This window comes from Neopsephotus bourkii, unplaced genomic scaffold (assembly GCF_033783945.1).
Source record: "Neopsephotus bourkii isolate Nb327-2 ecotype Australia unplaced genomic scaffold, CSIRO-AGI_Nbou_v1 NB_1511, whole genome shotgun sequence".
Taxonomy (NCBI): Eukaryota; Metazoa; Chordata; class Aves; order Psittaciformes; family Psittacidae; genus Neopsephotus; species Neopsephotus bourkii.
In genome coordinates, this window is record NW_026901987.1 from 1,717,528 (window position 1) to 1,744,196 (window position 26,669).

General features: G+C 44.0%; 1 protein-coding gene across 8 annotated transcripts in view; it reads left to right on the top strand.

The window, feature by feature from the left end:
• The window catches only part of ANKRD6 (ankyrin repeat domain 6), a 93,427-nt gene extending 70,569 nt beyond the window's left edge, over window positions 1–22,858 (top strand). For 5 of the 8 annotated variants that reach the window (XM_061369789.1, XM_061369793.1, XM_061369790.1 and 2 more), the window contains 13 exons: window positions 7,191–7,289; window positions 7,957–8,055; window positions 11,210–11,308; window positions 12,314–12,412; window positions 14,149–14,247; window positions 14,485–14,562; window positions 15,361–15,465; window positions 15,713–15,850; window positions 16,069–16,245; window positions 18,214–18,366; window positions 18,945–19,058; window positions 20,376–20,718; window positions 21,820–22,858. In XM_061369789.1, coding sequence (XP_061225773.1) covers window positions 7,191–7,289; window positions 7,957–8,055; window positions 11,210–11,308; window positions 12,314–12,412; window positions 14,149–14,247; window positions 14,485–14,562; window positions 15,361–15,465; window positions 15,713–15,850; window positions 16,069–16,245; window positions 18,214–18,366; window positions 18,945–19,058; window positions 20,376–20,718; window positions 21,820–22,394 — 2,178 coding nt within the window. In that variant the 3' untranslated portion in view covers window positions 22,395–22,858. Of the gene's footprint in view, window positions 1–1,553; window positions 1,894–7,190; window positions 8,056–8,217; window positions 8,359–11,209; window positions 11,309–12,313; window positions 12,413–14,148; window positions 14,248–14,484; window positions 14,563–15,360; window positions 15,466–15,712; window positions 15,851–16,068; window positions 16,246–18,213; window positions 18,367–18,944; window positions 19,059–20,375; window positions 20,719–21,819 lie in introns of those variants that run through there. The other 3 variants (XM_061369788.1, XM_061369795.1, XM_061369794.1) reach the window with 3 other exon arrangements.
• The last annotated feature ends 3,811 nt before the right edge of the window (window positions 22,859–26,669 follow it).

A 26,669-nucleotide genomic window follows, 5' to 3' on the forward strand; every position in this document is an offset into this window, starting at 1 on the left:
GTAGTAAGTAAGGTGAAGATTCCTCAAAGGACCTAGAGGTCCAAAGGTGGTTTGTAGAGGCACTTTCATGGCTACTGAAAATACACTGGAAATGTCTAGGTGCCTTTTGAAAATCCCCTTAGGCATTTATTTGCATCTAGAGAGTCTTAAATGTCTGTAGAAATTGGAAGACTGGTTTCCTTCTCTGCCTGAGTAGCTGCTTCCCTGTGAGATGTGAGCAGTCTTTCTGACAAGCTTAGGACTGGGGTATGGGTGCAGCCAGCTTGCTACTGGGAATCTTGTTTTTCTAGGAAGAAACTTTGCTTCCTGTGCTCTTTATTCTTTCCCTATGCTCATCTGTGAAATGGAGCAGATTTGCAAGTGTAATGTGAGTATCAGTTTATACAGATGTATCCTGAGTAAGTTTTTTGACTTCTCGCTGCAAAAATGATTCATCAGGTATTTAAAAGAAATTGTAGGTAGTTTACAAGTACTGTCGGAGAAAAGCAAGCTGCTGCTCTAAGAATGGAAGAGCTTCCACCAATTTGGTCAAATTGGATTTCTGTGAAAACTGTGTTTTGAGTAAGTCTGGTTTTTTTGTAATCCTCTAGTAATAAAATCTAGGCTGTTTGTATGTAAATGTGATAGCCATAATGGAGAAACAGTAGATCAGTGTATAGTATTGTTTTGGTTTAGCAGAGTCTTGCACTGGAAAAGTACATAGCTTGTAGAATCCCTATTTCACTTGCCTTGCAAGCTTTGCAGGGGCTTTCTTCATAGCAACTGCATACCGCTTCTAAATGTGGTGACTAATCTGAACAGAATAGATGCATGCTTGATTCACAGATGCTGTTTCTTTAAAATGTATTTAGGTTTTAGCTCTGTATTTTGTGCTAGTAATTTGGTTGGGGTTGAGGAGAGCCTCAGGAGTTGCAGAGTCTCAGTGCATGTGGATTTGTCTTAGAAGAGGGGGAAGGCTAAAACTTCAAGTGAAGATTTTTGCTTGTGAAAGGTATTAACTAAAATATTTCTGCTTTCCTTTTACATAGGTCTTCAAAAAGGTTCTATATTTTTTGTCTCAACTTGTAAAATTAATTTTTACTCTTCATTTATGCCCCACAGAATATAGTTGCATTCTACTTTAGTTGACATCTGTTGATGATGCCTTTGGTCCCCTTTACTGTGTGCTTATTTGGCAGTGAGGGCATCTTAGTTTCAATGTTGATTAACATCTATATGTTTAATTGCTGTTTTTCAGGAATACAGATTTAGGTTCAAAGATTAAATCACTCATAAGAGTGGGGAGTATCATATTTAATTGAAGAGTACATTACTTAGTTGATTTTTGTCTGTGGCATTGTTGTGATAACACCTCCAGTTTCTAAAATGCTGATTTAGCTTTTATTTTTCTAAGTAACAAAAGAAACGTAAGCACATTTTGTTTTGGAGTTGACTCTCTTTAGCTAATGAATGAATGCAGGACTAACTTTTAATCTGTCACATGATAAGCAGAAACTTGTTGGAAGTTGCTACCTGTTGTGGAGAGATTAAAACACTCACTTCATGTTCTACAGATAAATTCTTTAACCCACGGTAAGAGCCGTAAGAATTAGTTGAAGAATGACCTCCAGTGGCCTGGAGTGGGATTATTATGAATTTCAGCCGGTGGAGTCCAGCTCTGTAGAGTACGCCACCCCGGGAGCTAACTCCTTCCTTCTCCCTGCCAATACTGAAAAGTCTTACTGGGATCCCAATGCTATCTCTGAATGGTCAATGAGCATCCACACAGCACACACCTCAGAAATAGTCAAGGAGAAAGTTGTGCCGGTGAAAGAAATCAAGGATGAAAAAGATAAGAAAAACCAGAAGAGAAAGGCTAGGAAAGAACCTAGAAGATCAGAAAGAGAGAAGGAGGTTAGAAACCTTGTGCATCAACCCTGCCTTGAGCTTGATGTCTCGCATGGCTGCATGCTGCAAAACCTTGGCCCGATTGTCTGGCATGACCGAGCTCTTCTGCGGTGCATGACTGCATGGCAGGCTTTGCGCTTGGTGCTCTACAGCAGGTCTCCTGCCTTCTATGTGCTCTCTGGGAAAACAAGTTGATTTAAAATACAGGCCTGAGGCCCTGAAACTTCCCTTCTGGAAGCTCCAGTTTAAGAAGCAGAAAATGAATTTCACATGGAAGAGGAGCCCATGGTTCATAATGATTTCTAGCTGAATATAAATATGCAGAGTGGCTTATTCCTATACTCCCCTTTCAGCCCATTCGAGCTGTAATCTGTTTCATGATTGTTTTTTTTCATGCCTCGATCACTTCTGCTGGTCATGCATCATCATTTATCATTCAGAGTGAAGTAGTTCTTACTGTGTGTCATGATGACTGCTTTTCTTCAGCAGAGGAGGAGGAGAGCAGCACAGTGACACTGGGGAACACTAGAGCACATGATTCAATCGCCTTTGTGTCAGCTGCTTCAAAACGCCCATGTATGCTTGGATGCTCCTGAGAGGATCTAATGCTTGGCTGTATTTTGAACTTTCCAACATGAATTTAGTGGTTTGATTTCATAGCTGTTGTAGTTTAAACCCAGCCAGACAGCTTTTTCACTCACTCCCCCCCCTTCTTGCCCTCCCCCTAAGACTTTGCAAGTGCCATCGAGCACTTTGTACTGGGGGTTGAAGGCATGAGTTCTGGCTGGTTATTTTGGTGCAGTTCTGTAGCAAGACAGGTTTTTCTGAGATTTCTGCAAACATGGAAAGACAATGAGGAGACAAAGTGTGACCCTGGAGAGGGGCTTTAAAGGAGATTGTACAACTGATGGATGTTCTGCAGAATAGGAGTGTGTAGGATAACAGAATATAGTGGTTATGGCTTTGGTGATTGTTTTTTTTTTAAATCAGAGGGAAGAAGTAGTAATATGTATTACAAACTGGTGTGAACCAAGTCTCATTAGATTTGGGCAGTAGAGCCTATAATAGAGACTACAATACCCAGGATTGCTGGCAGAAACTGTAACAGCTCCCTGAAACCCCTTTGTAAGTTGTGTTATTTCCCTTCCCTTGGGGTGAGCTTCAGATGTAAAATAGATGCCTACCCAGTTCCCAGGAGCCTGGTCGCAGTGGTTGTATCCACTGCTTTAATTCAGTCAGTAAATGAGGAGACTCGAGGAGGTAATTGCAAACACCAGGACACTGAGCAAGTGCCCCCAGCCTAACCAACACAGAACTGCTCCAGTAAAGAGTAGCGCCATAATCCATGGAGAAGGTCAGGATCCATGTATCTGCCTTTCATCAGGAGCCCCAGCTTGTGACCCTCCCTTGAAAGCAGGTGTTTAAGCTCTCTGTACAAAGCATGGTTTCACACTTTGGAAACGTACTTGGTGGTGCTGGGCCTTGCTGTGCAATAGACCCGTTATAGGTAGAGCTGTCAGGATGTGGAGTTTCACATCCTATGCAGCAGGGAATGCAGATTCCTATCCCAGTCTTCCAGCATCTCCCTCTCTCTAGCCCAGTGAATACCAACATGTTTCTTAAAAGTGGAGCTCTTGACACAGCAGTGTTTTCATGACAAGTCAAGCTGGGTGAGTACCATAACCTCTGGGTGCAGTGACTTGTGCAAGCCAAGACGTCTGTGGCGTTGAAGGGAAAATGCTGGAGTTTGAGTTGCTTTCAGAGCTAGGAAGGAGATTCAGGATACACCAGTGTAGACTTAAGTGCCTTATTTCTACCAAGCTTCACTTAAGCACCTAAGTGTCTTCTTGGCTTCAGGCCCACATCTGCATTTAGTCAGACTGTTGTTTCTACCAAGGTCACATTTGTGTGACACAGCAGAGGTGTTATCTCTCTCTATTGCTACTGAGCTGCTCTCTGTTCCTAAGGAATAAATAACCTACAAATAGCATCATAAATTGTGCCCAACATAATAGTCTGGGCAGTTAATACACAGTTACCAGTGTAATTACACTCTGAGCCTCTGCAACAGCCCCCTAATGCCTTGCTAAAGGTAGAACTCCGATGAGTGCTTTCAGAGACAGTTATTTTAGCAATTAATAAAAAGAGTCAGTGATTGCACTGTCTGAAAATTCACACTGTGAAAACTGTCATCGGTTTTTCTGACTCCATAAGAGACAAGACTGGGGTTTGCTCCTCTGCTGCAGGGGAGGCAAGGCAGGTTAGAAACACAATGGAGCTGGCAGGGTTATTTATAGGTGGGCTATGCTGTCTGTGGTTGGGTGCTCAGTGACTCGCACACAGAGGCCATCACGGTCTGGTGGCTCTGCTTCCACGGCACCTTAAGCAGTTTAAGGTTCATGTGTGTGATGAGGTCCAAGGGAATGGTTCACCAGTTCCTGCCCTGCTGGCTGAAGGGCCTGGGGGTGATAGGGACCTTCTCCAGGACATTGATTACTGCCATGTCTTCACAGGGAGGAGCCTTGCAGCAGGTGAGGCAGGGTTTGAGATACCTTTTGGCACTCCTTGTTACTTGGATGAGGTATTTATTTAGCTGGTCAGGGTGCTGGTTGGATCTTATTCTTAGATGCTTGGCTTTCACTGTACTTGCATAAAGAGGATGTCAGCACCAATGCTCACACCTTGGGCAGGAAGCCCCTGAGCCTGCCATCTGTGGGACTTGTTTCCCTTCACCTGCCATCTGTGGGACTTGTTTCCCTTCACCTGCCTGAGCTTCCATTCTTGGGACCAGAATATAGTATGAGGCGAAGCCTGGGCATGGCTGAAGCTGTCCCTGTGCTGCTCTGCAGTCGCAGTGAATGGTCCCCCAGCACATGGGCAAGGCTCCGCAAAGGAGCAGTGAGGTGTGCTTCCTGCTTTCCAAATATGTGCTTGTTCTTAGTTTAACTGAGGTGCCATTAGAAGTAGCTGTTGTATTGACAAGCCCCAAAAAGCTGAATGGCCTTTGACTGCACTGCAATTACTGTGAAGAGGTTCTTCTTGTTAGCCTTTAAACTAGCCCAGCAAGAAGACCCTTAATTATAAACTAAATCCAATACAGTCTATTCCTGCCTCCAGTTTGGTCTTCTCCACAATCAATTTTCCTGACTCTAAAGAAGTAGGAACCAACCATTCGCTGTTCAAGCTCCATCCATCACAGTGGCAGATGTCATCTTGTTTTGGTCTTTATTATAATATTTTCTGGAGTTTTGCTGGTGCAGCAATACCAGTTGGCAGGGATAGGTTGATGGATTACTTTCCACTTCGTGGTAGTCAGCAAAAATGACCTTTTGCACTGTCCACATTACCCATTGCTACAGTAGCTACTGTCATCAGTACCATGTATTAGCAAAAAAAGGTTATAAGTACTTCCCCAGCTTGTTAGCAACCAGATTTCTGTGTAGGAATAGTTAGTGGGAACTGGCACTTGCACTTGTGAGATGGTATAATTTGGACATTTTCCATGACGTGTTGGTTAGCTTTAAATGTGGAACAGATGCAGAGGTTCAGAGAACTTGCAGTGTTGTCAATTTTCCAGTACTTTGTGTTTGTCTGAAAGTCCCAGTTCCTGTGACCATTACTGTCTGTGTTTGAAATCTCTTAAAACACATTCCCAGTCTTAATGGGGGTGGGCAGGGGCAAGAACAAAAATAAGAGTCTGTGACCTCTAGAGACAGCACAGACATAGCAAATTTAAACAAAAATCCTTCAACACAATTTTTTAAAATCAACTCCACGATTATAAGCCAATTGAATGGTTTACTGGGGGGGAGGGGGTTGGCATTTGAGGGGTTACTGAGAGGTTGTGGTTGGCAATGCTGATTTTCCTTTATGGATTAATAACTATTTTGCTGTCATTAGCACAAAAGAAGCCCACCAAGAGCAATTTTAAAGTCAGCTGTTAATTGCCTTTGAGAACAAATTATTCAAATTATCCAGTTAAGATGTGCAGGCTGTAGGACAGAAAATACAGAAATTTCTCTAGTTTTAGTATTCAATATAATGTGGTGTCATCTGATAAAGATTTGTAGCAGAGAACTTTTGACCTATTTAAGGCTAGCTTCCTGCAAGCCTTTCTTCCTGCGATACACTGCATGTCACTGTCCTCTGTGGGTTTTTGGTGACCATTATCTAGATCAGCAGAAGAGGATTGAATTCATACTCTGTTTATTCATCCCCCAAAAAGGCTGTGTGCAGCTTTGAAGCTAAGTCTTTGTGCCTGGACTCAGGCTGTGCTTCAACATTGCAGGTTCAAAGTATCTTCAAAGGAAAGCCAAGGCCGGTTGTTGTGGCAGCAATGGAGCTACCACAGCTCATTTTTCCATCGGTCGGTGTCTTACATGCTGCTGCATAAATCCTCTATTCCCTCTCTTTTATCGTGGTCTCACCAACATGCACATAAAAATATATGATAACCCCATATAGGTAGGGCCAGTAGTTAGTGTCTCTCCAGTCTGCAGGTTCTGGAAGTCTTGTAGAAAATTAATCTTGGGCTCTATAGCTCAGCAGATGAATTCAGCAGTTGTTAGGGGACAATAGGTGGGCAGTCAAACAAGATGACCGCATCAGCATCATTTCTTTTGGGAGCTTGGCCATAAAGGAAATAAACCAGTGTAAGAAGCTTGCTTGTTGCTGTTATATGGCCAGTCACTGAGAAATGAAAGTCGTTTGGACCTCCAGATGCTCAGTTGCTTGAAGCTGATGGTCTTGTAGTTGTGGTCTTCATCATAAAATTGCCTCAACTCTTGGCCCTAATTAGTAAATTCATCAGAGGTGCTAAAGCAAGCACTCTCATCTCATGCTCCTTATCCTAAGCAGGGCTAATGGAGCAATCAGAGCCAAAACAGGAGAGCCTCATCCAGTTAGTGAAAGTACTGGAGAATCATTATGATGAATTACGGCAGCCTGCAATTCTCTTTAGTTCCCTACAGATACTGTTGATTATTGGACATGTTGTGCCAAATGTGTTAGATTCAGTGCCTTCTAGTACTGCCGTGGTTTTAGTGCCCTTCAAACCCATATATGGGATTGTGATAACTTGCAAACTTCTCTAAACAGTTGGTTTGTAGTTCTCTAATACTTTCAATAACTTCATTAATCTTAGAAACTTTAATGACAGTTGTTTACAAGGACTGTTTTCAAAGGTAGCTTGAGTTGAAACACTACCTGTGTTGAAGAGGCAGCCCCTGTGTGTGTTGTATGGGTTTACATTGAGTCAGAATGAGGTGGGAATGGTACTGATCACAAGCTTGTTTCTTTTGCAGGGTGATCAGACAGCATTGCACCGGGCTGCTGTTGTAGGGAACACCGATGTTATAGCAACTCTGATTCAAGAGGGGTGTGCTTTGGACAGACAAGACAAGGTAACGGCTGAAAGCAAAGCCCTGTAGGATGGCAGCTTTGCCAGCCAGTAAGACTAAGGTCTCAGAAAGAGAGTTAAGGTTTATACTCCTGAGTAAGTATCTGATGCTTTGAAAGTAATTGGAACAGTTACACTGGAAAAACACTGTTCCATCTTTTCAGTATGAATTACTGATTCAGTTATTTTTTTTTATAACAGGCTGATGGGGTTTTGAGCAACCTGGTCTAGTGGAAGGTATCCCTGCCCATGGCAGGGAATTGGAACTGGATGAGCTTTAAGGTCCCTTCCAACCCAAACTGTTCTATGATTCTATGGTAGTTTTTAGTTTAAGAGTCTTTTCTCAGCTCCTTAAGGGAGAAATTAATGTACAACCCTACTGTGCCCTACTTAAACACTGCACAGTTTCCCTTGACTATCCTAGAGACCAACAATCCCAGGCTGTAAATTTAGTTGTGGAGTAAATATAACTAATTCCAAGATCCAAATGAAAGAAATAATATTTTTACCCTCTTGTAAAAATGAAATAGAAAATAAACTGGTACAAAAGGAAAATGGTTTTATTTGTAAAGAGAGCAGTGGGGTGTGCAGCTGCTGCGCTCTAAATGTACGTTACTCTGCGTGTGGTGGACACAGGACGCTAATCTTCTGCTTGTGTGTGTGCTCTGCAGGATGGGAACACTGCTCTTCACGAAGCTTGTTGGCATGGATTCAGTCAGTCTGCCAAAGTGCTCGTTAAAGCAGGAGCCAACGTTCTTGCCAAGAACAAGGTGAGACCCATGCAGGAGGAGCTTTCAGTTCTAGTGTACGGTGGCTGATGCTCAGCCCTGGCAATGTGTGGCCATGGCATTTCTCAGTAGGTGGGGACCTACTGAGTGGGATTCTTTTTGTTCTTTTTTTGCATTTATTACGCCTGGATGGTTCCTCCACAGGCATTGGGGAGTTCATATTTTGACAGCTGATGCAGAGGGAACTCAATAGCACATTGAACGATACGTTAATTACAGCTGAGGAATACTGCAAGTCCTGTGGAAGTCTCCATGGTGCTCTAATTTATACCAAACGTAGTCATTGTGCTTGAGGTGATTTAAAATGAAAATGAGTTTTCCTAATAGGAAAATGGCTTTCAAAAGCCAGTATTTTTTTTGGAAATCAAACAGCCAAAGGAATGCAAGCCACATAGGGGAAAAAATAGTGTATCTTTTGTTAGAAAGTTCTTTCTAATATAATAGTGTAGACTCTTACCAAAATCCTGTACTGAACCTGGATTATGTTCCTTTTAGTATTCATGATACCTTGATTTAGAGGAAAGAAGGACAGAGCCAAGGGGCTTTAGTTCCACTCTAATTGTAAGAACTGTGGAGACTTCAGTTCAGTAATTCAGAAATTAATGGAAATGGCAGTAGCAGCCTGTGGTGTCAGCTGAGCTGGCGTTTGGATGACTGTGCCGGCAGGCCAGTCAGATTGCATGGTTGGCACCATGTCCCTCGTTGCAGGTGAGAGGGCTTTGGCCTGGCTGTATGGGAACTCTGAGCATGTCTTGGTAAATGTGTCCCTGAAACAACAGCTGAGAGGGCCTAGTGAAGAAAGGAGACAGCTGGTCAAAGTCTAAGATTCTGAGTAAAAAGGCATGTTGCCTGGGCATAGTGTTTTTGTATGTGCACATGTATATGTACAGTCACGGTCACTCTGTGGTCCATAATTACACGACCTTTGATACTGTTCTATATGTATTCCTTCTTTTATATTGTTCCAACTTCAATTTTTCTTTGTGGAATTGTTTTTGTGGTAATGTTCACCTAGATTTGTATCGAAGGCACTTCAGGAACTTCCCATGCTTGACCTTATAGTCTTGTAAACCACTATACTCCCATCTCGATACCCTTGTCTATGTTTATATGTACATGTCTCTGCAAAGTGCGGGTTTAAGATGCAAGTCTGGTTATTAGGCATGCTTGGGTGCCTCCAGGCAGCAGAAGACTTAGCTTGTAGTACAGCCTATGTCAACTGGAGACAACATATCTTGGAAAGCACGTGCACAGAATAGCTCAGCAGGGTTGATGTTTGAAGTATGACTGGCAGACTAACACTGCATGACCAGGTCCTGTGCTGGTTTTTCATGCCTCACCCACAGGGTAAGACATCCTCTCCCTTTGTATTTCACTGTTTGGGTGTTAATATACAGTATCTTTTCTCAGGAGCTGCTGAAAAATGCAGGAATTGGGCATGCTTGCACACATGCTCGTGCTTCTGCCCCTTTTGATTTCAAGGCAGATGAAGAGCTTTAATCCCAGAATGTTTTCTCTGGTCTCTCAAATTCTTACGTTACTGATGACTACACAGAAACTATCATACACCACGGCTGAGTGCCGTAGGCAGAATCATCCTATACACAGGCTCTTGACATAAACCTGAGCATCATGCCATTTTTGGCTGGCTGGGACAGATACAGGCTGCTAGACTTGCCAAATGCTGCTAAGCAGCAGAAGGTGGGAGGGATTTGAGACTGTATATTCTGTAACTCCTGGTCGATACGTCCTGGGAACACTTGCATAGGTGCAGTTCTTGCAGCACAGCACCTTGACCACAGTGTATGTAAGAGCGATGCAATTGAAGATGACTCCCATCTTCAATTGCCTGTCTGGCCTCTGCCTTGAAGTGAAATGCAGAGGCCTGACAGAACACCTAGGATTTTAAAGGCAAGTTTTAAAAGCATTTCAGGCAGGCAGTTGAAGAAGGGACAATGCATAGAGAATGCACCTGGGTAGCTGTATTCCCAACAGCCACCCTGGAGATGAGGTTTACTTTCAGTCAAGTTGGCTTAATAAAAACTTCTGCTGTGGTAGATCATCCTGTTAGATCAGTTGTAGCCTTCTTTGTAGATCCTCCGTCAGTCTGCATGTTCTAATGAAGATTCAGTAGACCAGTGAAGACCTTCAGACTGGTACAACTTGGATCCACTCTCCCTCTCAAGGAAGCTGAGGAGAGCCTGTTCTGTGAGCTCTGTCCCCAGGCACCAGAACCATGACTTCTCCCAGCTTGGAATTCCTTGCCCCTCACCAACTGTACAGGACCTTTCTGCTTTCCCACCATGGCTGACCTTCCAAACACCACATGATAAAGGCATTGCAGAGGCAATAAACCCAGGAGGGAAATAATTGACACTTAAATGCAATTTAGCTGAGAAGGAAGATGTTCATGTCTGCCACAGCTTAGAGAAACAGTCTGTAATGTGGAACTGAAGACCTAAGAGCACATCTAAGAATTGGCTGTTTGTAATTCAAACCCTGCAGCTTTGATCTGTGTCTTGAAAGCATGGGTAACAAGTTAAAGGACATAATCAAGGTGAACAGGCAGCCTAGTAAGCATGGGAAAACTATTCACCTGAGCTGATTTCTTTCCTAGCTCCCAGGAGCCAAAAATCCCAAGCAATTTCAAGCCAACAAAAGCCAAATGCTGCCAGAAAAACTTGTCAGACTGATAAAATGCTTCAGAGTGCTAGAAAGACAATAGACAAACAACCTCTTCTTTCATTTCTGTCCGTAAAAGCTGCATGTTTGCTCCTTTCAGGAATCTCAGCGTGTGATTCTCTGGGGTTTGGGTGGCTTTTTTTTCCCCTTCTCATGCTGGCTGGAGACTGGTGTGCTTTCTGAACGTTGGAGCTTCCCGATAGCCTAAAATCTGCATCCTGACATGTGAGACCCCCTGGAGACTGCCTTTACTATATCCCAGATAAATAATTCACAGGTTGAAGAGGGTATTTCTGTCTCCAGGTTCATTCAGTTCATATCTTTGGGAAAATAACAGCAACATTATCCTCTTCCTGGGGGGATCTTCTTGTGGGAAGAGCTGTGAGGTTGGTTTTTTAAATGCTCATGTCCAATTTCTAACCACGACTTTTATATATTCCTGTGTTTCTCTAAGGCAGGTAACACCCCTCTTCACCTGGCTTGCCAGAACAGCCATTCCCAGAGCACTCGTGTTTTACTACTTGGAGGATCTCGAGCAGACCTCAAAAACAACGTGAGTTTTGAAAAGAACGTGCTCATTTTTGTGTGCCTCTGTTTTAGCTGTTACTGTAACTTTCAGGGATACTCAGAAATACTTTCAGCTGTGGTTTTTGCTATAAATGCGATTGAAAAAAACCCACTAACAAACCATTGTATACATCCTGTGCAGGAATGGTTCTCATAGGACTGAACAATGCACTGCTTGTGTCCGTCTCGAGTGGGGATGGAAGGAGTCATAGGGGGTTTTGCTGTTGCACAAACTGAGACAGCTGGTCCTTTGCTGCTTTTTGAGGTCCTGGTGGCCTGACTCATACACTGTTGTGCAGTTCTGCAGGAGGGTTCTTCTTTCAGAAAGATGGAAGACTTAAAACGGTTTTTGTGCCAGACTGGTGAAAGTCTGAGACAGATCATGTGTACTGTGTGCCATTCTGTCAAATGACATAGATAGAAGGTGAATTCAGTTTCAGACAGCTTTCCTCCTGTTTTATAATGAGAAGGAAGCCAGATGTTTTTGTCCTTGCTTGATAGCAAGGTGGGCAGAGGCACACAAAGTGAAACCCATGGGGCTCTGCTCCCAGTGCCAGCTGTGCAGGTGCCACCCCTCCCGGGGATGCTGCTCTGTCCCCTGCTCCCATATTTATTCATTACGTGCAGCACCATTGAGTGTCCAGATCACATTGGTTTGTGGTTCAGAAGAACAGATTTAATGTAAAAATGTAGATCAGGTTTTGTAGTGCAGGAAAGCAGCATTTTGTGATCCCAGTACTTCCCACCAGTGGTTAAAGAATTTGTACCCCCAGCTTGCCTGGCCCCAGCTCTTGCTAAATCACACACACCCACACCCCCCACTGGGATAGCAGGTTTTGTACTGCAGAGGAGACAGCACTGCTGCTCAGTGGAGGTGTGTGGCACGTGCTGCTCTCTTCGGTTTAATAGGGTTGTTTCATCCTTGAATGCCATGACAAGTGCAAGCTTTACTATTGCGATTACATGCTCAGAGCTTTGTTTCTGTTTGCAGGCAGGAGATACCTGTCTGCATGTGGCTGCTCGTTATAATCACTTACCCATCATTAGGGTGCTGCTCAGTGCTTTCTGTTCTGTCCATGAAAAGAACCAGGTCAGTGCATGAACCTCATTGTGACTTTGTGCCCTTTGCATATGGCTAGTTGTTGGGAAGAGGGATTTCTACCCAAGTGATCCCGCTTCACTCTGTTTCACTGTACCACCAAATGCTTTTAAGAACAGCCTTAAAGTAATAGCATAGAAGTGGTTTATTATTTTGCCATCACATTTGCATCATTTCTTTAAAGCATTGCCTATTTATGAGGTTCTGCAATCATATGTTGGTATAGAAAGGGGGTCTGGGACAGTAGTGGCATGAGGTTAGTTGTTGGCACACTTGGGGCCTTATCAGTTCTTAGCAGAATGGGACTGGGCAGGAGACTCGGTTGTTTTATGGGGGCCCATTTTCTCCTCTGTAACTAGGATTTAATGATCCTGTGGCCATGACAGACACATTGTGAAGCAGAACTCACTAACATTCAGATACTACAAAAGTGCAAATTCCTCTGAATAATTTTCTTTGCTGCATTTTGCAGCGGGGGGAATTGAAATAACAAAAAAATGAAGAAAAAATATACTTTAAATTCAAAGTAATAGTCAGTCTAACCTAGGATTAATCATCCATAGCTGTTTTATAGAGAAGTGATTGATTTTATACCTATAGCATAGCCTAATTGTGTGGTAGAAGGGAATGGGTTTAGTACATTAAGATGTATTAAATCTGCTAAATAAATAGCTTATGTGGTGCTTAACCACATCGTCTCATGCTCCTGGGAAACTTTCCATGTGTGGTTGAAGATCATAAAGGTGTTTTCTGATGTGTACATTTAATCTTGTTTCTCAGATATGAGCTATTGCACCAAACAAAAAGGGATTCAGTATGTTAAATTTAGCGTGTAATTTTATTTGGAAATGAGTCTTTAAACTTGCAAAATGAGCTACTGAATATTACGATTAACCGGTGTGAACCTGGCCCAGAGAGACACCCCTTCCCTCCATTCTCCAGCACTACCCAAAGTTGTTCCATATTTGCACATATAATGATTTTATTTATGAATACACCTCACCCAGGTTAGCAACAAGCAGCAGACATCCACTAGTCTCAAGGAGATGTAATTTTGTGAAGGCAGAATGCAAGGCAGAGGGGACAGGAAGGCATTACGTCCACGTGTCTCGTCTCCTTTGAACAGCTGCTGGCTGTGTTAGCGGTGCCCGAATCTGATCACAGCTGTCTTCACCTGTCTGCACTAGGACAAGGGCAGGGCAGTGTGTTACGCAGGACCTGGATCCTCTCCTGGCTTTCATCCAAACCCTGTTTTTCTTGAGGAATCTCCTGAAGGGAACACCAGCCACCACGCTGCTTGTACCTACCTGGCTGGTTTTGAGTAACGTGAGAGTTGACCATCTGTGCATCAAATAATCAAATCCGGAAAAAAGAGAAGGATGTGGTGGGAAAACCGGTTCTGCCCTCTGATGTCGTATCCATTTGCTGGCGGTAGAGCTGGGCTGCCTCCCAGCTGCATTGTGTATCACTTGTTTCAGTTAAACCAGATCACCAGTGCCCCAGCTGCGTTTCTCAAAACCAGGCTGAAGCAGGTCCTTGCCCTGAAGTAGTTTCTGCCCCCTCCTGTCCCCTTTCTCCTAATTCTGTTTTTCTTACTGAACAGGCCTTATTTAATCTCAATGAGTGCAGGTCTCTTGAGCTCTGAGCATCTTTTAGGGAGGTGTGATTTCTGCAGGGTGAGACCCAAGGACGTGTGTTACACCTTGTTCTTTCTTTCTGACTTGCAGGCAGGGGATACTGCGCTCCATGTAGCTGCTGCTCTCAATCACAGGAAGGTGGTTAAGCTGTTGCTGGAGGCAGGGGCTGATGCATCTGTTGTCAACAATGTAAGCAGCACACGGAGTTTCGTTGGTAATTTATATTAATGCAGACTCCCTTCAATGCTCTTTGTAGCGCTGGTAGAAAGTAATTTGGGTGTTAGAGCTGAATTAAACTGGGGTAAATGAAAGCAGTTAGTTAACTTCACTCTTGTGCACAGAGCATGTACTAACTTTGGGTGGAGAAATACCAAATTTCCAGGGGCTTCTGTTTGGAAGTAAATGCCATTTCCTTTTTCCTCTCAGGCAGGTCAGACCCCTCTAGAGGTTGCCAGACAGCACAATAACCCTGAGGTTGCGCTTCTCCTCACTAAAGCATCACAGGTACGTTACAGATCTTTCCCCAGTACACACATACACTTGGAGCTGAGTCCAGTTAACCTTGAGAGGTCACATCCTCTTCTGCTGTGAAAGGTGCCTGTGTTTCTGTGGGCACTGTTTGCTAGCCTTGGGTCTGTTGATGTGGAGCCTTTCAGCCCCCAGGCCCAGCAAGGTGTGCAGATTAAGCCTCCACAGCATTAAGCGCTGTCAGAGGTTCCACTGGTCTGACTGGCAGAGGATGGAGCAGCCAGAGGCACTTGTTTGCCATTGTGGCCCAGGGGTTAGAAAGCTGCCCTGTACCCAAAAGTTCCTGGGTTGTGTTGCTCTGCTGCCTGCTTCAGGCATCTCTCATCCTTGCTGCACTGGAAGATGCTTTGAAATGGGGACAAAATGTCCTGTTTGTGCTGTGCTGCTGCATGTGAAATGCTGCAATGCTCTTTGGGTCAGAAGGCACATGGTAGGGCTCTCTATTCTGGTATGAGACAAAGTGTGATTGCTGCCCTGCTCCTCCTTGTTACCCCTGAGTGAGAAGGGCTAGGCTTGGCTTGGCAACCAGCTGGAAGACACAGGAGGTGCTTTACCTCTCCAGGGAATTGCAGAATGTCCTTATAGACTTGCCTTAGTGGTGGTGTGTTTTCACAGCTATTGGCACCCATGGTGCTTGGCCCATCAGTGTTCATCTGGCAACACATTCTCCTTTATCGCCTTTCAGACATAGGTGAAAGGGTATCACTCTATTACTTGGCTCCTGTGGTAAGAAAGAGCATGACATCACTGGGTAACAGTGTGGTCTGTCTTCAGGTCTCACGCTTTAACCGTGGCAGAAGCCTGAGGAAGAAGAGAGAGCGACTGAAGGAGGAAAGGCGAGCTCAGTCAGTACCACGAGATGAAGTGGTACAGAGCAAGGTACAGCCCTACGTTCCCAGCTGCGTCTCCTGTGAGGGGGGATTGTAAATCCCATCAGGGCCAAAGCTTTTTGGAGCCATCCCTTGTGCATGACCACAGTAGCTGTCTGAGGCAGTCTGTGGTGTTGTGCTGCTAAAGGGTTGCCCACTCACTTGTGCAAAGCAGCTTAAAACTGGGCAACTGAAGAAAAGGCACCTTTTCTCCATCTCTGCAAACACTCTGAACTCCCTGTCTTTGCTTCAAGCAGGGTAGCATCTCAGCTGCTGATGACACGCCGAGCAGTGACCAGCCACCACAGAAGAAGAGTGATCTGAAGGATGAACCCCGGTCAACCTCACCTGATCCCAAAGGGAAAAAGAGTAAAAAGAAAAAGCCAAAGGAAAAGGTATGAGTAGGTTTCAAACAGCAGAGGGGAGGCATAATTGTTGAGCAATAGTTCCATTGTCCAGTGTGTTGGTGAGTGAGGGCAGCAGGCCTGCCATGCTCATGGGCAGAGGTAGTAGTCTTCAGACAGGAACAGACTGTGTAATTGTCATGATGGGTTTGTCCTGTTCCCACCAGGGGGCTCATAAATGGGGCAAGCGTTGTATGTATTTCCTGCAGGTCTTGGCACTCTCAGACCCCATCTCCCCAGCTGATCAGCAGACACTACCTCGGGCCCAGCAAAACGTGCCTAAGCGCAGAAGTAAACATCACTGCTTCTCTCCACCGCCTCCCCACGAGGTCCGAGCCTACCAGCTCTACACGCTCTACCGAGGGAAGGATGGGAAGGTGATGCAGGTGAGCTGGACGCCGCCCTCCTGAAGCGGGATGTGGGAAGCAGCGCTCGGGACATGGGTAGCTAACAGATAGAGAATGTGCTCAACTAACTGCACTCCGGGGGGTATGGAATCGTGACTGTGGGTTTGTTTTCCTTGTTTTGGCTTCAGCAGCATTTTGGCCTGAAGTCTGATAAACAATAGTCTGGGTTTGTGCGTGTCAAAGAAGACATACTTCAATAATTTTGATCTACAGAGTATTTCCTTTTTGGAGATAGTGTGACCGGTGAGTGGAAACAACATTGGAACTTTGATGATACACTTTGAAATACTGAGCTGGCAAAGGCCTTTTCTAAGGCGAGTAACTGAGAGCAGTGGGTGAGCACTGAAGCTCACTAAACCAAGAGCTTAAGCACTTTTCTTTCTGTTTAGTGCAATGCATCTTTAGGAATTCTAGGATTACTGGAGGCAGGAGCTATACAGAAACTGATTCACAAATAAATCTGGAGTTACCAGCTCCGGGGCACCTATTACAGCTTAGAGCCTGACAATCATTTTATTATGCAAATATTTAACAGTACACATTTATTTAAAAAGAGGCATGAAACCAGCAAACTCCCCTGTAGACACTGCAAATGTCCATATTGTTGTGCTCTTCATGTTGCCCTCCTGTACCTCTGGGACGTCAATCCTTCCATTTCCTTAGCTTCTTAGAGCCATCATCCAGCTCTCCTCAGTCCCTTGCTGTAGTTAAAACATTCAGAGAGACTGAAGTTCTCTCAAGGCAGACTTCAGGAGGTTTTACCATCTCCCTGTGTAATGCTTGGAAAATTTCCAGACAGGCACTGCAGGATTATCCTAAGAGAGAATATGAAATATATGTCCTAAGAGAGATTATGAAAGCTCCTCCACCAGGAGCTTTCATCTGTTGAAAGGAGTATTTCCCTGCCCCTGGGATCTAGTGGTAGGAGATGGGATGGTACGAGAGACTTGGGGAGCAGGAAGAAAGGTGCAGAGAGCAGATAGGATTTGTGTACAATCAATTCACAAAGATTAGCTTAATAGAGCTAGACACCCGTACATAGTATTTCCTGAAATAAATGACACAGCTCTCTCTCGCCTGTCATCTTTGATGTCCTCAGGCCCTGAAGAGCAGATTTTCTTGAGTACCTGTATTTCTGAAGCTTGCTTTAGTGCTGAGCAAACCAATCACCTTCCCCTGCCAAGGGAATAACCCCCAATTTGTGAAACAGTACTGCAGGGCCAGAGGAGAGAGGGAAGGAGGCTCGTCTGTGGACAGATTCAGAGCAGCCGCTTTGGGTTCCTGACTTGCCTCCTGAAGGAGCAGATTCCAGCCTTCAGACTGCAGAGGAAGCCAAAGAGAATCAGCTGTCCTTGCATAAGGGAGCCTTTTGAGACCATCTCCCTGAGAGATTTAAATGTGGTCATGCAGCTCCCCTTGCAGAAGTGTGTTGGGATTTGGGACAAGTGAGTCAAAGGCAGCAGTATGCACAGCAGGCAAGGGTCAGCCGAATGTCAGCAAGGTGAAGGCAGGCAGGAGCAGCTACACAGCACCAAAACAAACAGAAAGAGCACATTATTGTCATTAGGTTAGAAAACAAATGCACACAAAACCACACATGTCCACAAAACCTTTTTTTTGGTACAGTTCAGAACTGCAGCATGTGTTTGGGATCCCCTTACACAGCACACAGGACCATGGCGTACATGAACTGAGCTCATTGCTGCTTCTAGCCCCAGCAAAATCAACACTGCTGTGTGTTAGGCTGTGTCCATATAAATCATATCAAGCCTTTTCTAGTCCGTACTTTCACCACTAATAGCCTGTTTGCTGAGCTACTTTAAGATGTTATCAGGAGTTTGAGATACAGCACGTGGTACAGAAGAGCCCATGACTGGACTGGGGAGGCCTTCCAAGTTCACCAAGAGGACAGTGGGATGTAGCAAGTTAATGTGTGACTCTTTTCAGGCACCGATAAATGGATGTCGTTGTGAGCCTCTGATAAATAAACTGGAGAATCGGCTGGAGGCAACAGTGGAAGAGATAAAAGCTGAGTTTGGGACAGTACAAGATAAGATGAATATTAAGCTGGGCCAGATGGAAACCAAAACTCAACATCAAGTAAGACTATGACCTGGAGGTCTGCTTGCCCAGATGAAAACATACCCTAAGCTTAATGAACATTTTTGTTGTCATGATTCACTTATTGCTTCTTGTGTGGTAAAATGAACCAGAAATGTAATACTCTAGCCAGGGAACTGTGATATTCCACAGGGACCTAATGCTGAAAACTAGAGTCTTGCAAAACCCACATTTAATGTGTAAAGTGGCTTCTGGTGCTTTTTTAGACAATAAATCTAAACTGCCTGAGGCTGTAAGAGGGAAATTTAGAGACGGAAGGCGGTCCTACAGCTCATCAGTTTGTAATTGTAAAAATCCCTCTTACTGAATTCTTCTTGCACTGAGATTCAAGATCCTCTAAATTATTTGTTGTTTTTAATGTAATTGTTATCCATCACTAATTCTGTGATGGAACCTTTCTGCAAGCTACATCTCCCTGTCGTTGGCAGCAGTCCTAGAAATGAACACTGAAAGACAGACAGGACTTTGATTGACAAGGTTCACAGGTGGGGGGAGGGTTGTTTGGTTTTTAACATGATCACCTCAGCTAAGTTACGGTGTGTTTCCCCCCACCCCAGCTCCGTGTTTTAGACAAGCTCATGGCTGAGCGGCTCTCGGCAGAGAGAACAGAGTGCCTTCACCGCCTGCAGCAGCACACCGAGCTGGAAAAGAAAGAGGGGGAGAAACGGCAGGTAGGGCTTGAACCAGCTACTCCCTGTTAGCCCAGATGGATCAGCTCAAGAGTTTTGCGTCAGCAGGCAGAGGGAATATTGGCGACTTCTCTGCAGAAAGAGACAAAAGAGCTTCAAAGACCAAATTATTCCCTGGTATCACCACCTTAATCTGTAAACCAGCTTTATAAAGCTTTTGCATTAGGAATGGAGAGCGTGAAATCCAGTCTGTCATAATTTAATTTGGTGGTTCTGAAATATGGGATCTGTAACAAAATGTTCTTTTTTCCTAACAAAGTACTTTGCAGAAGGTTCCTACTACTAAATTTTTAACAGTTGTGCTTTCAGCTTTAGCTTCATTAAAGGATGTCCGTAGGAACATCTGCAAATGGTAACAAGACCAAGACCCTGCATTGTTCCTTTTAACAACCCCATGGTTGTGCCCGAATCTCTCCCTTCTTCTCTGTCTGATCTTGTTTTCCCTGTGCATTAAAAGGCTGCAGTTCTATCTGACTTTGGCAACACTGCACCATCTCCAAGCTGAATGTTACTGCCAATAGGCACGTTCTGTTCATGTGCTTGTTTAACCAGCATGACAAGAATTAGCTGTTCCTGTAGAGATCCAGCTCTGGCCTCTAGCTTCTGCAAAAAACTCACCATTAAAACATGCTAAGAAATGTGTGTTCATGTCCTGTTTGCTCTAATTGAAATTACTGGAAAATATTGAGTTGGGCTTCACTAGATATACATGTACAGAGAAGGGCCAGACCTAAATTCATGATGTCATATGAATGAGAGAGTAAAAGAGCTACTCATAATGTAAATGCTGACTGGCAAATGCCTCCACATCTGACACTTACTAAGCACCTTTGTAATTTGAAAGCTGTTAGTAATTTATCATTTAGTGTGGGACTCATCTTTACCACAAGCAGAGGTTGGCAATGGTATAAAGCAGTGTCCCAGGAGTGTCTAATTTGAATTCCACTCTTTAAAAAATAGCAGCTTTGACCACACGTGATGTTCCTTAGAAAGTACCATTGACTGTTATAATTAAACAGTCATCCCTGATCAGAGGACTTAATGTGTTTGAAGTAGCACATTCAAATCTAAGAGGTGGTAGCTGGAACTAAGGAGGGTGCCTTTAATTCACTAATGCCTAGTTCTTAATCTTTTCTGATTTGCAGTCCTTTAAACAGAGGCAGCACATGCATTTGTATAGGGAATCTGAGCCCACAGACACTCAGCTTACTTCTCTTTGTCCTTGCCACATGTCCTCAGCAGCTCAGTAACTGTTGGATCTAATCACGGGCTCATCTAATTACAGTCTCTTTCTCATAGATTTCCTTGGTGGATGAGCTGAAGACTTGGTGCATGTTGAAGATTCAGAATCTGGAGCTCAAGCTGTCTGGAGATTCCAGGTCATCAAGACCAAAATCAACTTTGTCCACTTGTGAGTCTCTCACTGAGACTCTGGATACTGAGAACAACCCCCACAGTGCCAAGGACTGTAAAGCCAACCAGCCTGTGCTGCAGTCAGAGGGCTCCCACCAGCATTCCTGTATCACGCTTCCAAATAGCCCTCCAGAAGATGAGGGAAGGACCAGAGGCCAGATGCCAGAACAGAACTTTGGCCAACATTTTTGCATTCAACAGGATGGTACGTCGGGTACAACATTATCAGGTACTTAAATGTCATACTGATTCAAAGGCGAGCTCATCAGCTGAAGGATATTTGTATTAATACCACAGACATTAATTCTGGCTGTGTGCTTTCCCCATCCCGTATGTCTTGGGGTTAGAAAACACTCCAAGGCAGCTGCTGGGAATATTTTAAGACACAGTTCCCTTCACTGACTCTTCCTGATGCTACCATGTCACTGTGTCTTTGAAGCCAAGTTCTTTGGTGCTCTGAATAATTCTGTTTTCTGAAATTCCTCCAGCTTCCCAGTCAGAAGTGCTCCTACCCTGTTTTCTGGTGGGAAGTTGTGCATATTATCCAAAGTCTACTGAAGGAAGTGTATTTAATGCTCTTCAGATGCATGGAACCTATATCAGCAGGGTGCAATGATGTGAACCTAAAATACTCATTTCCCTTGAATCAAAGTCTATTTAACTATTAGCTCCTTTGACAGCGACAGAAATAGCTGAGAACATTTCAGCCCAGTCAATGATCAGCATTTCGAGCCACCTCTCTGTGCTTGGCCAGGGAAGCTTTTGAGGTAAAAAGTAGAAGGGGAGACTGGCTGGGTCTCCACAGGCAAGGAGAATGCTGTCAAAACCCTTGGCTTCTGTAAAATACACTGTATATGCCCCCCCCCCCCAACCACTATGCAAAGTGAACAGACATAGGCGTGAATACCCCATCAGACTAGAAATGCAGAAGAACAGTTCAGAAGCATCAAAATGTGTTACCTTTGAAAAATTAGTGGGGCTTTAAGTTGTGTAGAAGCAGGGAGTTCATGAGTATCAGAAGATCTAAACTACTTTAGGAATGTAGCCTGGTCTTTGTTACATGTTCTTCTCGTAGAGTCCTTTGATTGCTGTCAATCTGTAGTCCCTCAGCTGCAATGCAGTGCTCTCTGCCTGAGCCAGCTTTTCTCTTTTAATGACTCTTTATTGTATCACCTGACTGTGAAGATGTGGTAAGGTAGGTAAGCCTCTAGTGTACACACAGCACGGTCCATGGGAAACTGCATCATGCATCAAACAGCAAGGATTTCTGGATGCCAAAATGCATGCCCAGAGCTTTCCTAAATATCTATGTATTTATTTTATTCTGTAGGTACAGAGCAACAGTTAATCACTGGCAGACCGGTTTCTTCTTCTGCCCCTGCTCAAGATGTCAGGCCAAAGGACAAAGCTGGGAGTGCCAGCACGTTCCACAGGCTCCAGCAGGAGCTGCCCTCATCCGAGCTTGTGGGCTCTAAATTAAGACACGTTAAGGTTCAAGCTGCTTTGCAGCCCTTGACTGAACCTGCAAAGACTGAACCACAGAGTGGCTACTTCATTGACAAAGGAACGCAGACAAAGAAGTCCAGCAAAAGTGGGCAGTCGAGGCACAAAGCTGTGCACCACGCTGGGGCACATCCGAGCCAAGAGCAGCAGCCCTCTGTCCTGCCTGCGGGCCAGCCGCCTGCCCCTGCGCTCAGAGACACCTCTCAGGCCCTGGAGATAACGCAGTACTTCTTTGAGGCCGTTTCCACACAGATGGAGAAGTGGTATGAACGGAAGATAGAAGAAGCCCGGTGCCAAGCTAACCAGAAAGCGCAGCAAGACAAAGCTGCACTCAAGGAACACATTAAAAGCTTAGAAGAGGAGCTCAGCAAATTAAGGACTAAGGTGCAAAAAGAGAGCTAGCGTCTACCAAGCAGGTAAAGACAAGCAACAGGACCCATTTTGGAACCTGCCATATGGGAATCTGGAATACTGGTGTATATATGTATTTGTAGTGCCTGTTACATCCAAACAAAATCCTCTTTTTCAGGAGAAGGAACTGAATTTGGAGTTAGTTCTCCAGAATCAAGAATTCATATGCAGACTGTACTGATGACAATGAGATGCTGCACATTAGTTCCTTTCTTTGTTAGTTCCAAGAATCTGCTAAATATTGCACTCTCAGTTTCCAGGTGCTGCTTGAACACAAACTGCATTAGAAACCAAAACTGCTTTCTGAAAAGGGAATGTCCTTATTTCCACATAGGTCATGTGTGGCTAGAGGGTTCCACTGGAGGCTACATGTAACTATGTGGTGATACCAATACTGAAATGAATCCAGAGAGCTTTTGACAGAATTCTTTAGTGATGAAGGGCTATTGATACTATTTTAGCCTCTCTCTAGTCAGTGGACAGCAGCTACAGAACCAACTCCAATTACGAACCCATATAGGTGACAGATGCAGGCTTCCAGGTGGGAGAGGCCAGGCTCCCACTGAGTGAGATACATCATATTAGGTACAGAGGCTTCTGTTGCCACTTTGCTTTTCTCTTGGTTTCACATTAAAACAAAAGCTAAGTTAGATTTGTCCTTTTTTTTTATGGAGTCCTGCTTGCAAAGCTCCTTGTGGTTAAAAAGTGGGGCTATACTTCAGTAATCTGACAGGGAAGTTGTTCAGGGATGGCAAGTATTTTACCATAACCATGTTCTATTTGCTATGTATAATTCTTATATAAATCTCTTCTTCAATCAGCAAATGGATGAATTCTCCACTACTGAAGAAGCTTGAGAAAGTCCTTTTATCTAGAGAAGTGAAAGCTTCTTGTACTCAAATGTTTCTTTTTCTACAGTCAGGATTTTCTCAGACACCTTGCCCTTTGTTCCTCTCTCTGGTTTTTCCCTCCCTTGTATCTCTAAAAAGATAGGCCCAGCCTTGGTGAACCTGCAGGTCTTAGGACTGGATTCACAAACAGTCCCACAAAATAGAGCTCAACATCATCTTAAAAGTTTTTATGGATGTGTTGTGTTATAAAATCAAAACTTACAATGGCCAGTGTTGCTCAGGCTGACATTCCAGATCAGCACTGTTGCATCTGCACCCCTTTAGGGCTTCCTCCTTGTCCCTCTGTGAAGGCTTCATCAGATTCTGTTAGAAATGTAAGTTAATAGATCATGACAGAACAGTTGTTCAGAACCAGCTCAAACACAGGATAGTACTGTTATGCCAAGGAGAAAGGTATTCTGCTTTCTGTACTGAGGAGCCCTAAAATCGATACAAAATACTTCACAGTATTGAAGACACCACTGACTAATTAGTGATTAAACTTTTGTCTTCTTAACAGATGTATAAAGCAAAAAAAATATTGTATCATATAGCAATATTTTTAAAGTTCCTATTAATGCACTATCAAGACAAGAAAAGTGTATCTGCAGTTACGGAAGCACTAGTTTTATTGCTCTGACTTCTGTAGTCTAACATAGACACTTCCATATGTTTACAGTTTTGTTTAAGCTACTGTAGGAACGCAGAAGCATGCTATTTAAGTTTTGTATCATCTTGATAAAGTGAATGTTTTGCCAAGCAATTAAAATAAGTGTTGCTCAGAAGTCTGTGTTGCTTAGAAGTCTGTGGTGCGATGTTTTCTAGCAAGAGAAAATAGACAGAATCCCCTGAACTTGATTCAGAACGGGGAGCAGAAAATTTGACTTCTCAGCTTTTGTGTTTGTGGCTATGAAACACAGGAACCAGTTCTACTGTCTGTGCTGAGGGAGGCTGCAGGGGCTGACTGCAATTTGTTAGCGGCTGCACACACCCACCATTTCAGAAGTTAGGGGCACCGGGCTGAGCGTGCAGATGATGGCACACAGTTCCTGAGCTTGCAGAAGTGCAAGGGAGATGGAAAACCTATGGATTTAACCTAATCTGCTTCACACATGAACTGCAATACCAAGATATCCATTGGAGCAGTAATTTCAGACAGTAACTTTACTGCAGAGTAGATTTTAGAGGTTTTCTGATGCTAACAAGCATACTATAAAATAAAGGGAGGCACCTTCTGCTAATTCCTTCCTTTCTACTGCTCTTTGTAGTCACCCCTCCTTCAAAAGGAGGAGCCAACTGTATGCTGAGTTGCATCAAAAGGAATATGACCAGCAGGGTGAGGGAGGTTATTCTCCCCTTCTGCTCTTACGAGACCTCACCTGCAGTACTGCATCCAGCTCAGGCTCCCAGCACAAGAGATACGTGGACCTGTTGGAGCAAGTCCAGAGGAAGCCACAAAGATGATCAGAGGGATGGAGTACTTCTGTTATGGAGACAGGCTGAGATTTGGGCTTCTTCAGCCTGGAGAAGAGAAGGCTCCAGGGGGACCTTAGAGCAGCTTCCAGTACCTAAAGGGGGCCTACAATAAATCTGGAGAGGGACTTCTTAACAAAGGCATGTAGTGACAGGACATAGAGAAATGGCTTTAAACTGACAGATTTAGATTGCCCTATCCCTGGCAGTGCTCAAGGCCAAATTGATGGGGCTTCAAGCAACCTGGTCTAGTGGAAGGTGTCCCTACCCATGGCAGGAGTTTGGAACCAAATGATCATAGAATCATAGAATAGTTAGGGTTGGAAAGGACCTTAAGATCATCAAGTTCCAACCCCCCTGCCATGGGCAGGGACACCTCCCACTAAACCATGTCACCCAAGGCTCTGTCCAACCTGGGCTTGAACACCGCCAGGGATGGAGCATGACCTGTAAGGTCCCTTCCAGCCCAAAACTTTCTGTTATTCTATGAGAACTACAGTAGTTGAAGGATTGCACAAAATACCTGTATTCTCTACTTTTCTTCACAGCACACACTTGGGAGTATACTTACTTACTGTAGCAGACTATACTTAGACACCTAAAGCCTTCTGGCAGGCAATTTTATCTTGACAAGCCAACAACGCAGTGGAGATCATGGACTGCAGCACTCATGGGGCACTCCCTGTCAAGATCTATTCCTGGTTTTGAGGTCACAACCTATAAACATACAAACTGGAGTCGAAGGAGTAATGCAGGCTCAGAGCTGTGAATGAAAAGCACCGTGGTGAGGCAGCAGGGAAAATCTCATAATTAAAGAGCAGAAATCAAACCACTGGCTCAGGGGAAGGGGGAAGTTACATGTGAGAAACAGCCAACATTGATTATGGCTTGGTTAGCCAAAATTCCTTTCTAAACAGCATTTTCTGGTAACATGAAGAATCAAGCCCCAACACACTAATGTTCAGTGTATTCTATCAGAAAACATTAACAAAATTTAGATTTTCAACAACATATTTAGACATACTTAAGTTCTGTCTATACAAACCTGAACTTTCTAACAGCCTCACTGGTGGTCTGCAACACATCCTTTCCTGCATTGCTAAATATGTAACTTTGAAGACCCTTTGTTTGGCTCCACGAAGAAGCATTCTTCCTTCTCTCCCATAGCCTGGAGGGGCCATCTGGGCCTATCCCTTCCCCTGTGCCAGCAGTGGCACTTACCAACATGGTGGCACTTGCCACACTTGCTGTGAGGCTGTCCAGCTGGTATGGGCAAGTGGCTTCTCAAATGAATTGTAATAGAGAGAGAGAGGGAAGGGTTCCTTTATCTCTTGAAACCACGACCCAAATTGCAAGCAAGTACCTGACTACTGCATAGTCAGGTATCCAGCTACTTTTGTCTGTCTTTTTTATGCTGAGAGAATCCCAGACTCACCTTGGCATTTTTCACTTTAGAAAAAGAAGATAAACTGTAATTCACAGGGAGGTAAGAACAATTGCAAGCTAACAATTAAAAGTTGAGTAACGTAACATTTGGAAAACCAGACCACAATATTTGCAGTTAGTCTTTTCTGTCACAATTCTTCTTTATATTGACTTCTAAATATTAAAAGTTGAAGGTAATTCCTGTTAACTGGGTCATAACTGTTTCAGGGGATAAAATAACTCATTTTCATATATAAAGATCTCCCCTTTTAAGTTTTATTCATTTAGGACTGAAAAACTGTCTACACAGAACACTTGCTTTATGTTTTATCATGTTTATTTGCTTTGGGCCTATTTATTTATCCCAAATGTTCAGGGTTTTTTAATCCCAAATTTTGGTAAAAGTCCTTGGCACAGTACAGAAGGAGCTGTTGCCACTATAAATGTTACCACTTAAGAACTGCCACAATAGAAAACA